The sequence below is a fragment of the Nakaseomyces glabratus genome, chromosome J (genome assembly GCF_010111755.1).
Source record: "Nakaseomyces glabratus chromosome J, complete sequence".
Lineage (NCBI taxonomy): Eukaryota > Fungi > Ascomycota > Saccharomycetes > Saccharomycetales > Saccharomycetaceae > Nakaseomyces > Nakaseomyces glabratus.
In genome coordinates, this window is record NC_088960.1 from 22,256 (window position 1) to 35,679 (window position 13,424).

The following is a 13,424-nucleotide window of genomic DNA, read 5'->3' on the forward strand; positions in this document are numbered from 1 at the left end:
GAGTTGGTAAGCACGTCTGCAACTGTTTCAGTGTACTAGCTCCACCAGATTCGAAGAATCGAACTACTCAAGTGTTGTGCATTTAGAATTTTCTTGCTACGCATATACTACAGAGAAAAGGTTATCACGTAAAGACAGGGGCCCTCATCTAGGGTATCACTAAGCTTTGTAGAAGGCATTAAATCAGTTGTTTAGAATAATTATATCAGCAGTTGTTGTATTTTTGCTTGTGTACTCCTTGGTACTCCCTTGAGTTGAGAGCTATTATTATTTTAGAATAATCCCGTCACACAATTTGTTCAAACCAAAATTGAGTATAATAGGACAGTACTAAGCAAGGTCTCTTAATTATAAGGGCAGCATTATGTTCCTGTCTGTATATTTGATTTCTGAGAAGCGTTCTGTAAGCAGCGCATAGAAAAATAACTATCGGGCTTAACGAGAACTATATGGGTTTGAAAATACAAAGGACTGATTATTATACAAAGACAACTCTGTAATTGTTTGATGACGAAAGGCTATTTAGCAAGATCAATATTTTAATAGTTGTCGTTGTTTAAGGTAAATCCCAAAAGGAGTACCTCTTTCAAGTATCCTTATATATTCTAATTTCCTTATTTACTATTTCTTTCTACAGCTTAGTAATAAATTTATCTACAGTAGTTTGGGCAAAGCAGTTGAGTAACCCCTTTAATCGTTATTAGCGTATTGCAGTTATATACAGTTATATACAGTTAACGAGCAAAAAAATTGGCTTGATGAGCAATTTTGTGACTAATTTGTAGAATTATGCTACCCTATTATCCTAATCCACGTAATATTATTAATCTTGTGAGAAAAGAAATCCCTTTTTGTCCAGTAATATTGGTATTATTTTTCCTTCTTGATTTTCTTGAACATTAGCAGACCTGTCCCTCGTATACTGCTACATTCCAAAAATGGAAGTTATTTGCATATGTTAGATTATCAATTATAAACATTGATAGAGAGTTATAATTATTACTGGTATTATTCTAGGTCAGTCCAAAAAAAATTGGCCAAAGTAAATTCTAGAACTCAATAAATTATGACAGCAATTGAACAAGTGTAAGTAAGAGATTTGTTCTTATCTGTTCCAGTAAATTTTTGGGCATATTAATATCGCAGAGCTATCTGTTTCATAATCAATTTATGAAAATATCCCTCTGAGTGACAATATCCTTTGTCGATTGAAATTGAAAATACAGCAGTAAAATAAACAATTTTAATCCTAGAACTATCCCACGTAGCTCCTATAAATGATAATGTAGTTCCTTTTTTTTAAGCAATGTATACCCATTTAAAATATAATTTTCTGTTATCAACACAATCTTGTATATCTAATATATTTCATGCATTTTACAGGCCCTCGAAGTTTTGTGCGAACGAGGGTTTTTTACGATATAATTCTGTTACCAAACTATTTTCAATGGGGACCAAAATGTGACTGGTCTGTTTCTATTGATCCTCCTATGAGTTACTGATGTTGCTCTTTTACCAAAATACTAGTTTGCTCTTTCAATATTGATTTAACACAATAATGAGATTAAGATTTTCCTATTACTAATATATATTTCACGTTACGTCACTGCCTAAGGATTGCATTAATACATTTATAGCTGATAAAAATTAATAATAACCAATTATTTTTAATATTTTGCTATCTAGGTCACAGCACACTTTCGAATGTATTCCTTTTTCATCTAGAATCCCTATCATGCTAAAGAGTAATTGATTGTACTACTTCAGAATAAAAGTTTCGTATCTTTGTTCTCATACTAATAATAGACCAAAATAAGTGTAAATGAAAAATATAGTGTCATTGTAAGACTAAGATGAAGTTAGATTGATTCACAATATAAGCTATTTCCTATTTGGTGTTTTTTGCTCCTTTTTAAGAGCGTTTGCAGAAAAGAAGACAGATTCTGCAACTATCAAATTACTGAAATCACTGTCAATGAACTTGCTTTAGTAATGGATATTGAGAAGATGACCGGTACGTAACCGATTTCATTTTAAACCTCTGTAAGTTGCGTGATTTTTGTGAGATTGAGACGTTTTAATCTTAACATTTCCTTATACTTATAGTTTGTGAAATAAAATATGTAGATAGTATTGGCTTTAAAGGTATTAGCAGACTCAATCTAGAGAGACTAAAATTCCTCGAAAGTCGACTGTTAGAGTGCATAATAACTATACCTATTTCATATTGTGGAAACCTTACATCTTAGAATCCGTAAATATTGGTGTATGACATATCACCTTTAATATAGATATATGTGCAGTTCGACTATCAACACATTTCATTTTTGCCCACCACTATTGAGTAAAGCTTACTTGAGTAAGGATGTTTCATGTTTTAATTGAATTGTATAGGAGTTGGTTTACTCGTGTAGGAACTAGAATGGAAATACTTTACCATAATGAATCGACGTTAGTAAAATTTTTCCTAACTATAATTTTCTAAGCCAAAATTTTCTTTAATATTCCTCGATGATGAAGAAGACATACTTCAATTATATTTCCCGGATAATATGGTAGACTATACCGGCCTAAGAATTGAACCAATTAATAGTTTTTACAATCTACAAGATAATCATTACTTGCTGATAGGTTGTCATCGTTCGCCGCATCGGGAAAACCTGCGGAAGAATAAGTGGATAATATAAAGCAGTAGAACTTTCAATATCTGGAAAAGCATGACAAAAAAAATATGGCAGAATATGGTGGATATTTTATCTATTCTTTAATTGTAGAAAACAAATGAATACTTTTATGAAACTTATGAAACTTATGAAACTTATGAAACTTATTAAACTTATGAAACTTATGAAACTTATGAAACTTATGAAACTTATGAAACTTATAAGCACGTTGAACAACGTTTTGGAAACATTATTTTTCTTGTATGGTAAATGAAAATACTCTGTGAAAAATTCAAATTACGTTTCAAAATATAGTTGTTCGGAATAACTTTGTCTTTTCCAGACTCAGAGAAATAAGTGATTCTAGATATTTAAATAAGGTTTCACATGCGACAATTAATTGAGAAAGATTATTCTTTCATAAAGCACATTCTGGAATATATTTGCTACAACATAAGCCGAATAACCATCAACTATTGTCTATTATACATAACTTATTTTCTTATTGTTGCAAATAAACAGAATAGAAGCTACACAACGTTCAGTCAAACTTAAAGCTATTTTTCTAATGGTTTTCTTTTTCCGTCCCGCTAGTCCTTGTCAGGGTAATGATATCACTTAAATTTTTATTCATAATAAGTTAAATGAAAAGGCTAGAATTTTTCTCACAAATTTTTGGGAGATTGATCAATTTGTTTTTGAATAAAGAGCATTCAACTAAACGAAAAAAACATCCTCGATACAGTAGGACAAAGCAGACTAATGTTTCATTGATCCTAATCGAAATATAGTCATGGAATTTAATTCAACCATGATACCTCTGGTTCTTGAAAGACTTCCAAAAGTCAGCGAATTACTCACAAGGCCATTAATGATGCCATATTATGCTAGATAATAGATCAGTTGTTTTTTTGGGTGAGAGGGGGAAGACTGAATGTGTATTTTTAAACTATTACCATCGGTGGTAGAATAAAGTTTACATAAATAGGTTATTAGTTGGTTCAAAATTGCTTATGATCGCAGCTGTAGATTGTTTTTACAATTTGAAATTACATCATACTCAGATTATCATGTTCTCTAGTGAGTTGGTTAAAAACATGTAGTTGTGTGAAAACGATTCAACTGGAAAAATTCGAACTAAATCGACAGTAGTTATTCTTGTTATTGCCATCTATTCGGTTTTTTTCCAAATAGTTAACCTCTCAAAAATTAATTATAGTCAAGAATTTTGTTTATCGAAATTAGAGTTTTACTTTCCAAATTCATGTATTTAAAATAGCAATAAATCCATATATGTTTAAATACTGATAAAAAGACACAACTAATTATGAATAATGTTATTAATGTGATAAGAATTATAATGAAAGCATGTTAAACTAGTTCTTGAATTATGAGTATTTTTCTTGGTGTGATTCTTGTATGACTTAGATCTTCCTTGTAATGAAAACGTCGATAAGGTGGATATTAATTTTTTTTGTTTAATTTCTATAGCTCCTAGTGGTGATGTACCTTCTCGAGGTCCTGTTATGAAGATAAGAGGAGACCATATCAATGATGCTAGGCTTTGTAAGGTAAACAGGTCTAAAAACTATGCCAGAAAAAAAAATCATATCATTATATAGTTTAGGTATATCACACATCTTCAAATGGCCTGAAGTGGTTTACCTTCCTATGCCTTTAACATATTTGCAAAAAAACTCCGAAGCGGGGAGTCGAACCCCGGTCTCCACGGTGAGAGCGTGATGTGATAGCCGTTACACTACATCGGATATGTAATTGATACGTGTCTGACAATATCTGTTGTGATATTTCCTTTCCAACATTTTATCATTGTATTCGTATAGATTTGAAGATTGAGACCACATGACCATATAAGAATAGTAATATCGTACGTGTCAATCATAAACGCTCAAAACTTGCGAAATGCAATACTTAGCAATACGATAAGAAGAGTATCCGTCAATACTTCCGATAAGCCAAGCCAGACGCTCCGGATTCTTCAGTGCTCATGCCGGCAATCCGAGCACTATCGAGGAAGGAGAAAAAGGAGGTTTATTGAGACAGGATAAGGCACAATCAGACGGATAAGAAACTCTAAAGAAGTTATCTTGGGGAACGTTGTAGATGTGCCAAGGATATGTTATACCAGATGTCCTCATTTGTGACATTACAGATGTGATAAGCCATTGTGATTAAATTTCTAGGGCAGAAACCAAGATCACCTTTTTGTGACTGCTTACTTTATAAGTACATCCATACATTTCATACTGTCAAAGTATTTAAATTTATTTCGTGTAGTTTGATAAGAGTAAATTCACTAAACTTTCTATATAAGGTAATTTTGATTTCTGTGAAAAAACTAGTGGATATTTACCTTATTGGACAACCACAGGAGTAACATAGCTTTCAACTGTAGAGCCGTATGGCGAAAATGAGAGAATATGTACTGTGGCAGTCCCAGCATACTCCCGCAACACTAGATGCCATGCCGTCTGGTTGGGAACTACCAGAGGAGACGAGTACACCAGCACAGGGAGGCTCTTTGTTTTTTCCAGCCGAAGTACTGGGTGGTCCACCCTCAAATCTTTGTACCACACATCAAATAGCTATCCTCCCTGGGAGGTTTCATAGCTAGTGCCTACTATCCTGGAGCTAATCCCACTCCAGGCTGGGAACCTTACCCTACTGACTCTTTGCTACCAAGGTCATTTACTCTCACTGCCATCTTCCCTTCCACAAAGGAAAATAGCCATGCCTTTCCAAGACTTGCTGATTGGTACCACTGGCTCCACCCGGCAGTAGAGGGCACAGGCAAGTTGGATCCTGGGCTACGTAGAGAAGGTCTTCCTGCCTAGCTGTTTGCTTCGCTCTGTGTAGCATTAACTCTGTTGGCCAGCCACCCGGTACAATGTAGGTGGGTTCCAATACCAACAGCCAAATTTTCTCTTCAGTTTATGCATACTTTCATGGCACTGGAGACCGCCACTTCGAGTGGTAATCACAATATACTGGAAATGAACGAGTTGTAATTTTATGTGTGAAGTTGGTGTTGATATCTTCTTTTATATTGAAGTATATATTTTAGAGCTTTAAATTTACAAGATTTTCGATTACTTATATTACAAACCATAGTAAGCCAACTAAGTTTAGGGTATGTTCCTATATGATAAAAGAGAAATATTTGCCGGCAAACCTAGGAAACGATAGTTGTGAAAACAGCGCATATGGTGGTGGTAATATAAAAAACCTGTGGTACAAAATGTGGAATGGGCCTATGCTGCCAGCTTTATAAGCCAACACCTGATATATTCGAGTTTGATTGCATTATTTGTGGAATTGTGGGTTACTTAGGTCAAATCAGATTGTCATTTATTTTTGAAGATGTCAGTAACTCTAGCCTCGAATGCGGGATGTTGATTATCTATACTTATGAACCACCGACCATTTTTGTCATTGCTAGTGTTTTCTTAATGCAAATTTTTTAATAATATTAACTTGCAACAATGTGAACTGGTTTACTAACAATTCTACTCGATTGCTTATCCTATGTTTTATGTTTTTGACAAGAGTATTTCTCGATTACACAAGGTCCAATTTAATCTAAGGCTTCCGAGAAGAATAATTAAATCAAAGTGTTAAAAAAAGTTGTGATAGAAGGACGTACATCGCAAACAGTTAGAGGATAGGGGAAGTCTTTACAGGTATTATGGGCTTGACTGATATTGAGTTATGTTTACCTTATGTCTTAAACAAGAGCAAGAAAACATGTAAGGTGCGCAATTGTGCGTTTGATTACAGAATAATATAAAATGCCTCCAAAGCAACAATTGTCCAAGGCTGCCAAGGCTGCTGCCGCTATGGCCGGTGGTAAGAAGTCCAAGAAGAAGTGGTCCAAGAAGTCCCATAAGGACAAGGCCCAACACGCTGTCATCTTGGATCAAGAAAAGTTCGACAGAATCCTAAAGGAAGTCCCAACTTACAGATACGTTTCTGTCTCCGTTTTGGTTGACAGATTAAAGATTGGTGGTTCCATGGCTAGAGTTGCTTTGAGACACTTGGAAAGAGAAGGTATCATCAAGCCAATCTCCAAGCACTCTAAGCAAGCTATCTACACCAGAGCTTCTGCTGAATAGATAACTTAATCTAGGAAATATTCATACATGAGTTTTTCTGCATTCTAAATATCTTTTTAATCCAAGAAAATAATATCTATACGTTCATCCGATAACCATGTTCATTTATATATATGTATACAAATAGAATCGTGATTGATTTGCGAAAGTGTCAAGGATTCTCAATGTCAATTTAGGTAGACCTGATAAAGTTTTGTGTATGGCTATGTGTAGCTTTATTGATTGCAAGAGGATCCACGCATTCCAATTCTTTTTACATAAACTATTATGTAGCTATAATAGCATCTTCCTTCTCTATTTGTCTATTCCTCTCAATACACTCAGAGATCTTAAGACTTAAAAATTTTTTAAAACCAGTCCACAATGGTTGAGCCTGCTTTGGGATTTTGTGATCTACTAGCTTAATGATCTGAACTACAGATGCCTGTGCATAAGCAGAGTAGTTCAATCTCAGCCAATAAATCCCAAGATAAATGACGAACATGTAGCCAGAAGTACCCGTTCTCATTACAAGCGCATCGATTAACAGTCTCAGCATTACGACTAACTCAGAGTAGGCAACAATGTTTAACTGAAACTTGTACTTCTTACTAAATTCTTTATGGTTATCAACGCCATTAAATTCATTCTTCATATTAATTAGATGTAGGTAGCTCAAAACCATGAAAGGAACTAGCTTATAAAATGATTTACCGCCACTTACAAACCACAATGCAGCTATCATGATAGACTGAAAATTTTGAGATGCCAACAAATCATTCCAACTTGGATCCACTCCCTTCCAATTCTGTAATAAGGTAACACCATAGCTGACAAAGACACCGATCAACGAGGTCTTATATAACAGAAGTGGTGTATGTCTCAAAATAGTATGGTACCATCTTGTTCCCTTAATGAAAGTATAGTTTTTGTTCTCTCTAAGGAATAGCCATTTCCAATTTCTATACTTGAAGAATAATAATATTTGGAAGAAATATGCGATACTAAACAGAATACCACACACAACAACTAATGAATGACCTGTTGTCCATGCTAGTTTCTGTTTGGCTAATGGGTCGACCCTTTTGCGATCCCTTTTCTTGATTATTTTGATCTTCTTAGCCATTTTATTATAATGCGGTGTTTGTCCCGTTATTACAGTTTGCACTAAAATGGTAATTTAATACTGAAACAAGATTCCTGTAGTTTTATACAAAACTCAAAACTAAACTTAAGGTTCCAACTTCCAAGGACTTTATATTATATCGTACAGGCAATGGTAGTTATGCTTTTTCTTAATCAAAACCAGCAAACGTTTAGGATCACACTTAACATACAGTACAACTATAGGTCAGGAATTGAATTTGAAAAACAACTCAAGCAAAGAGGTCGATATAAACTGGATTGTAATCTTAATGTTATCTCCTTAAGACTATCTTTAATAAAACGAGAGCCTCTCATCGCACAACAGAAACCAATGCCCCTTACAACATCTTCTGCTTCCCATTGTTCTTTCATTAAAAAAAAATTCAAACTGCTTCCAGAATGTACATTTACCCGGTTATTTGGTGATCGACGTTGTAGGAGATGAGCTCATCGCATCACATCATATCGAATCGAATGCTCAATCACATATGAATGACAAGTCCATACAGTGTAAGTGGCTCATTGATTTCAGTATGTGAGACTTCGAGCTTCTGCATCTCAGACTTAGCATTTGTCCCAAATTGATTTGCCTTTACTGAGGGAGTGGTGCAAACTCTAAGAAAAACAGAGCTTATCCGGGAAGTGCCTGTTGTGGAATTCGAGATGGCTAAGTCGAAATATGAATATGTGAAGCAATTTGAATCCCATGATACACTTTTGCCCCAGTGTTATATAGTGGTGCGTATTGATGGAAAGAAATTTCATGAATTTTCCAAGTATTACGATTTCAAGAAGCCCAACGATGAGCGTGCTTTGAAGCTGATGAACGCATGTGCTAAAAATGTTGTACTCCAGTATAGGCATGAAATGATTCTGGCGTATGGCGAGAGCGACGAATATTCATTTGTATTGAAGAAAGACACGGAGTTGTACAAACGGAGAAGGGACAAACTATCGACTTTGATTGTTTCCTTGTTCACTTCGAACTACGTAGCGTTGTGGTCTAAATTCTTTCCCGGCACAAATTTGCATCCAAAGCATTTGCCTTTCTTTGATTCTAGGTGTGTGATTTATCCAAATTTAGAAACCATAAGAGACTATGTAACTTGGAGATATGTCGACACCCACATAAATAACTTATACAATACCGCCTTTTGGCAATTGATACAAAAATGTGGCATGAATCCTCAGGAAGCAGAAAAAAGGCTGTCTGGAACAGTTAGTAGTGAAAAGAATGAGATACTATTTAAAGAATGTGGGATTAATTATAATAATGAACCGGAAATGTACAAAAAGGGATCGCTTATAACCAACAAAGGAGAGATATTACATATTAATGTCATTGATAGCTTGGACTCTCTTTTTGAAGGCTACTAATAAACAAAAAGCGTTTCTGTGAGGTATGTAATAAGTAAATGAAGCGTTAACGAGTTAAAATCTGCGCTTTAGATCTTAAGGACTAATTTTTCAATGAAGCGCCATCTATAGAAGAAACTGTTTAATGTGTAATAACTTTATCACGACCATATTTTCAAATCATGGTCTTGAAAATCGGTTTAAATATCCATTTACAGTATTGGTAGAGTTCACAATTTCTTGCTTGTTCATATTTATCAGAGGTATAAACATAAACTGGCACAAAAAAAAATCTCCGCGACGGGGAATTGAACCCCGATCTGGCACGCGACAAGCGCCCATTCTGACCATTAAACTATCGCGGATTGCTGATTTTGTTGTAATGAATAATTTACTTTCTCTCCACATGGATAATAGGTTATCGCATCAAACGGCAGGCAAGTTACGGTACTAATAGTTTTATAGTTTATTGTCTATGTTGTAAATCATAGAAGAAAGTTGATATTGTAGGTAAAATGTCTATATTGTTTAAATATTATAAAGATATTATAAAATGCCGATTGATTGCTTTTGACCTCATTGATAGTTAGATAAACCCAGAACAAAGAAAATAAATAAACTGAAATAACAGTACATAGACGCCGGCATCCAAAAGTATGGACTAATGTCGTAGTTTAATGCCTTGTCTATCATTGATGAAAAATTAAAGAACTTTAATAGAAAAAAAAACATCATACTAAGAAATGAATTGAAAAAAAACTTAATGTAGATGGAGATAGTTACACTGAATGCTGATAGTGTAATACTCACATCTTAAATGCAAATCAGTAGTTAGTAACATTCAAATTGCCACCACGATGGTAGTACCCATCATCAAAATCTTCTGGGATGATATTTTCAGAAGCTATGCTATTGACAATCGAAAGATGGTCATATTGTCTTCCCTGTGACGGTGTTGTGAATTCATCAACAGATGATTCCGTATAGATATTACTTGTCAAACTTGTCGAATGTCGATGTGCTTTGAAATTTCTGCCTCGTATGTTATTGATTAAATCATCCTCTTCATTAGCGGAAGCTTGAGTGGTATCGATATCTGGTACCTCATAGGTATTGGCAACATCTTTGTCATTTGTAATGATAAAATCGGATGAGTTATCGTCACTACCCATTGGTGATTCTGAACTAAAGTTCCTAGCATCATCAAGATTCTTTCCTAGTAATGAGTACCATATGGTAACAAAAATATTCCTTTTGTATGCGGTAATCACTTTACCGTCAGAATCGATAAAGTCAGTTCTAGTGGGCATGATGCAGAAAATATAGAGTAACACTAAAATGGCAATGAGCAACGGAACACCGATACCTACCACACAGCCAATCACAATTTTTTTGTTTTTGCTAGACAACCCATGGTTTCCACTCTTATTTTGCGGCGACTTATGCGCAGTCGATTCGGGTGAATAAGTGATGGTTGTATATGAATTTGACAGAATAGTTTTGCCTTCAATTACACTCGTGATAATAACATTTGATGTATTTATTGAACTTGATGAGCTTGGGGTGGATGAAGTAGTAATAGTCGTAGAGCTAATTGATGATGAAATCGATGTTGTTGAGGAAGATGTGGTACTTGAAGGTAGTATAGAACTACTAGAGCTGAAAGTTGACAATGTAGAGGATGGGCTAATGGAGGATGAGCTAGACGAATAACTGGAGGAAAAGGATGAGAAACTTGAATAGACCGAGGAGCTAGATGAAGTAATCGCACTTGAAAAAAACGACGAGCTGGAACTGCTTGGAGCAATTGTTGATCTAGAGGATGACGATATTATGCTGCTTGAACTTCTAGAGCTTGATGAATATGAGCTTCTAACTGAAATGGAACTGGAAAAGTAAGATGACGAACTGGATAGAGATGATGAGGACGATATACTCGAAATTGTAGATGAAGGAGTATATTGTGAACTTCTTGATGATGATGGTAATGAAGAAAAACTTGATGGAATAATGGATGAAAATGTGCTTGAAAATGTGCTTGAGAATGTACTTGGGCTTTGTGATATGAGAGTGCTGAAGGAATTTGTGAATGACGAAGGTTCCACAGGTACCACCGATGAAGTGGAGGACGGCACCTGGAGTTGAGTAGATTCATCCGGTGTAAATGAGTAAGGGTCTGAACTTGGGATTATATTGGAACTGGAAAGATCAGTACCATTATTATTATTGTTGTTGTTGTTGTTGTTGATACCAACTCCACCTGCTGGTGGCTCTATCTGTGCAAAGGCAAAACTCAGCAGAAGTAACACCACAAACATATGTTATAGATCTGTCCCGATACAGATTTTATATTTTAGATGTTTGGATATGTTCGTTGATCTTCAGTGTTGTTGTAGATTTTTATGCTAATTTATTTTCGTTTCTGCCAGCGATTAAAGTAACTGTGTAGAATTATGATTTGCTATAACAATGATCCTCTATTATATACAGATCAATCCAAGTGATTACCATTTAACATCGGTATATTATCAGAGTAGAAATGCAATAATTAGTGCAACAATATAAAAAAAATCAATTAGATATCTGTTTATAGCATTTACGATAGGGATGAACATGAAATTTTATTGTTATTATTTGATCAATTTTTTATTTTTCAGTTTGTTTTTTTTGGTTTAATGAGTGTCTTCTAGGCGAAAGCATATGAAATCTCACGCCGTCCTACGATGTTTCCTGTGCAAGTGGGAGCTTCTATTTTTCCAATCTATTTTCTATTTTCAGTTTGCGATCCCTTCTGCTCCATTTCTGCACTTACATTGTTCGTGAGTGGGCCCTGGAAGCTTTCCCATACCTGCGAAATACAGACTTGTGTGAGTCTATTTACTTACCATTACGCTTCTCCAGGAACACTAAATCTGCTATAGTTAGCAAAGTCCACGTCTTCCATTTCCTTGATCATTGTGTGTGCTTTCTACACACACCCCTGTCCCCACAGCAATTTCACTGGCAATCTCATGGGCTCTGGTCGTACCCTGAATTAGAAGAAGTGGGAGAAGCAAGGAGGATCGCTATACTCCACTGAGATCACGTACAAGTGTGGAAAATAGAAGCTTTTTTCTTCTTTCCTCTCCCAAGGTGCCTTTCCAACTCTACGGTCCTTCTTACACTCTCTGGGGCTTCTTCTCTCTTCTGTACTTGGTGAACACTGCAATGGATATATCTGTACGGTAGAGATAGTGGGCATTGATGTATTGGAACTATATTGAGATGAGTTGCGTCCGTGAATTCTCCCAGTCGTACCTGCCTTTCTGTGGGCGGACCTCTTCCCCCTCCTCCTCCTCCTCCTATTTCTACTTCTACGTGGAAGGAGGACTACTGTGCGTCATTGCCGGCTGTTAGTACCCTTCTGTTGGAGCCCAGCTTTGTCTGTGACTTATTCCTTTCTGTTCGTCATTCCCACCAAGCCTGCGCCCCTTTCAGTGGTAAGTGGTACCGACTGCAAGAGGTGAGCAGCGAACCGAAGACAAACTTCTGTGATTTAGATGATTTAGAAGATACGCAATTTCTGGCAGAGACACACCCATACACACACACACTCTCTCTCTCTCTCCCCTTCTATACACACACTCCTCTTCTTCATATTCATATGTTAATGACGTATTTGCCATTCCAGCTAGGCTCCTTGTGGTTGATTTGCCAAAGCTTCGGGATGCGATGCGCTATAGTAATTAGGACTTGCATCTTGCTCAAAAATGCAAACTTAACATAGAAAAACAATCTGCTGGTATGGCTACTATTTGTAACTGCTAAATATATCTGTATTTCAATACAAATTGTGATTTACTATCTTGGATTTCGTCTTTACTACAAATGGATAATTTACTATATAAGGATAAAATATTGGTTGAGAGCCATACCTCGCACTTCCCCCCCCCTCCTTCCAACGCCGCATTGTAAACCAGTACAATATAGCAATGCCCAACATCTCCCAGATTTTGGTCGATAAGGTAATTGTATTGCACACTGTTTCTTTTAGTATGCTCTATCTCTGATCTCTGATACAGTTCCCCCATTCTATAAATAATAGCAATGACATGGTCACTCCTCGGTTTTATAAGTTCAGCTAATTGAACCTATTTGGCATGGCAAT

General features: G+C 35.7%; 4 protein-coding genes and 2 non-coding genes across 6 annotated transcripts; 2 read left to right on the forward strand and 4 right to left on the reverse strand.

Annotated features, from left to right (window-relative positions):
- Positions 1-4,360: 4,360 nt before the first annotated feature.
- On the reverse strand, positions 4,361-4,432 carry tE(CUC)2. The gene has a single exon. It is a non-coding gene; the product is annotated as a tRNA-Glu (tRNA).
- A 2,040-nt stretch (positions 4,433-6,472) lies between these two features.
- GVI51_J00055 (40S ribosomal protein eS25) lies at positions 6,473-6,796 on the forward strand (the record flags this gene model as incomplete). Its single annotated transcript, XM_447719.1, has 1 exon — positions 6,473-6,796. One exon carries the CDS (start codon positions 6,473-6,475, stop codon positions 6,794-6,796), a length of 324 nt encoding a protein of 107 aa, XP_447719.1.
- Positions 6,797-7,061: 265 nt separating this feature from the next.
- On the reverse strand, positions 7,062-7,901 carry GVI51_J00077 (uncharacterized protein; the record flags this gene model as incomplete). Its single annotated transcript, XM_447720.1, has 1 exon — positions 7,062-7,901. One exon carries the CDS (start codon positions 7,899-7,901, stop codon positions 7,062-7,064), a length of 840 nt encoding a protein of 279 aa, XP_447720.1.
- A 683-nt stretch (positions 7,902-8,584) lies between these two features.
- On the forward strand, positions 8,585-9,298 carry THG1 (tRNA guanylyltransferase; the record flags this gene model as incomplete). Its single annotated transcript, XM_447721.1, has 1 exon — positions 8,585-9,298. One exon carries the CDS (start codon positions 8,585-8,587, stop codon positions 9,296-9,298), a length of 714 nt encoding a protein of 237 aa, XP_447721.1.
- Positions 9,299-9,570: 272 nt separating this feature from the next.
- Positions 9,571-9,642, reverse strand: tD(GUC)7. The gene has a single exon. It is a non-coding gene; the product is annotated as a tRNA-Asp (tRNA).
- A 459-nt stretch (positions 9,643-10,101) lies between these two features.
- GVI51_J00143 (uncharacterized protein) lies at positions 10,102-11,595 on the reverse strand (the record flags this gene model as incomplete). The annotated part of the gene is made up of 1 exon (XM_447722.1): positions 10,102-11,595. One exon carries the CDS (start codon positions 11,593-11,595, stop codon positions 10,102-10,104), a length of 1,494 nt encoding a protein of 497 aa, XP_447722.1.
- Positions 11,596-13,424: the final 1,829 nt, after the last annotated feature.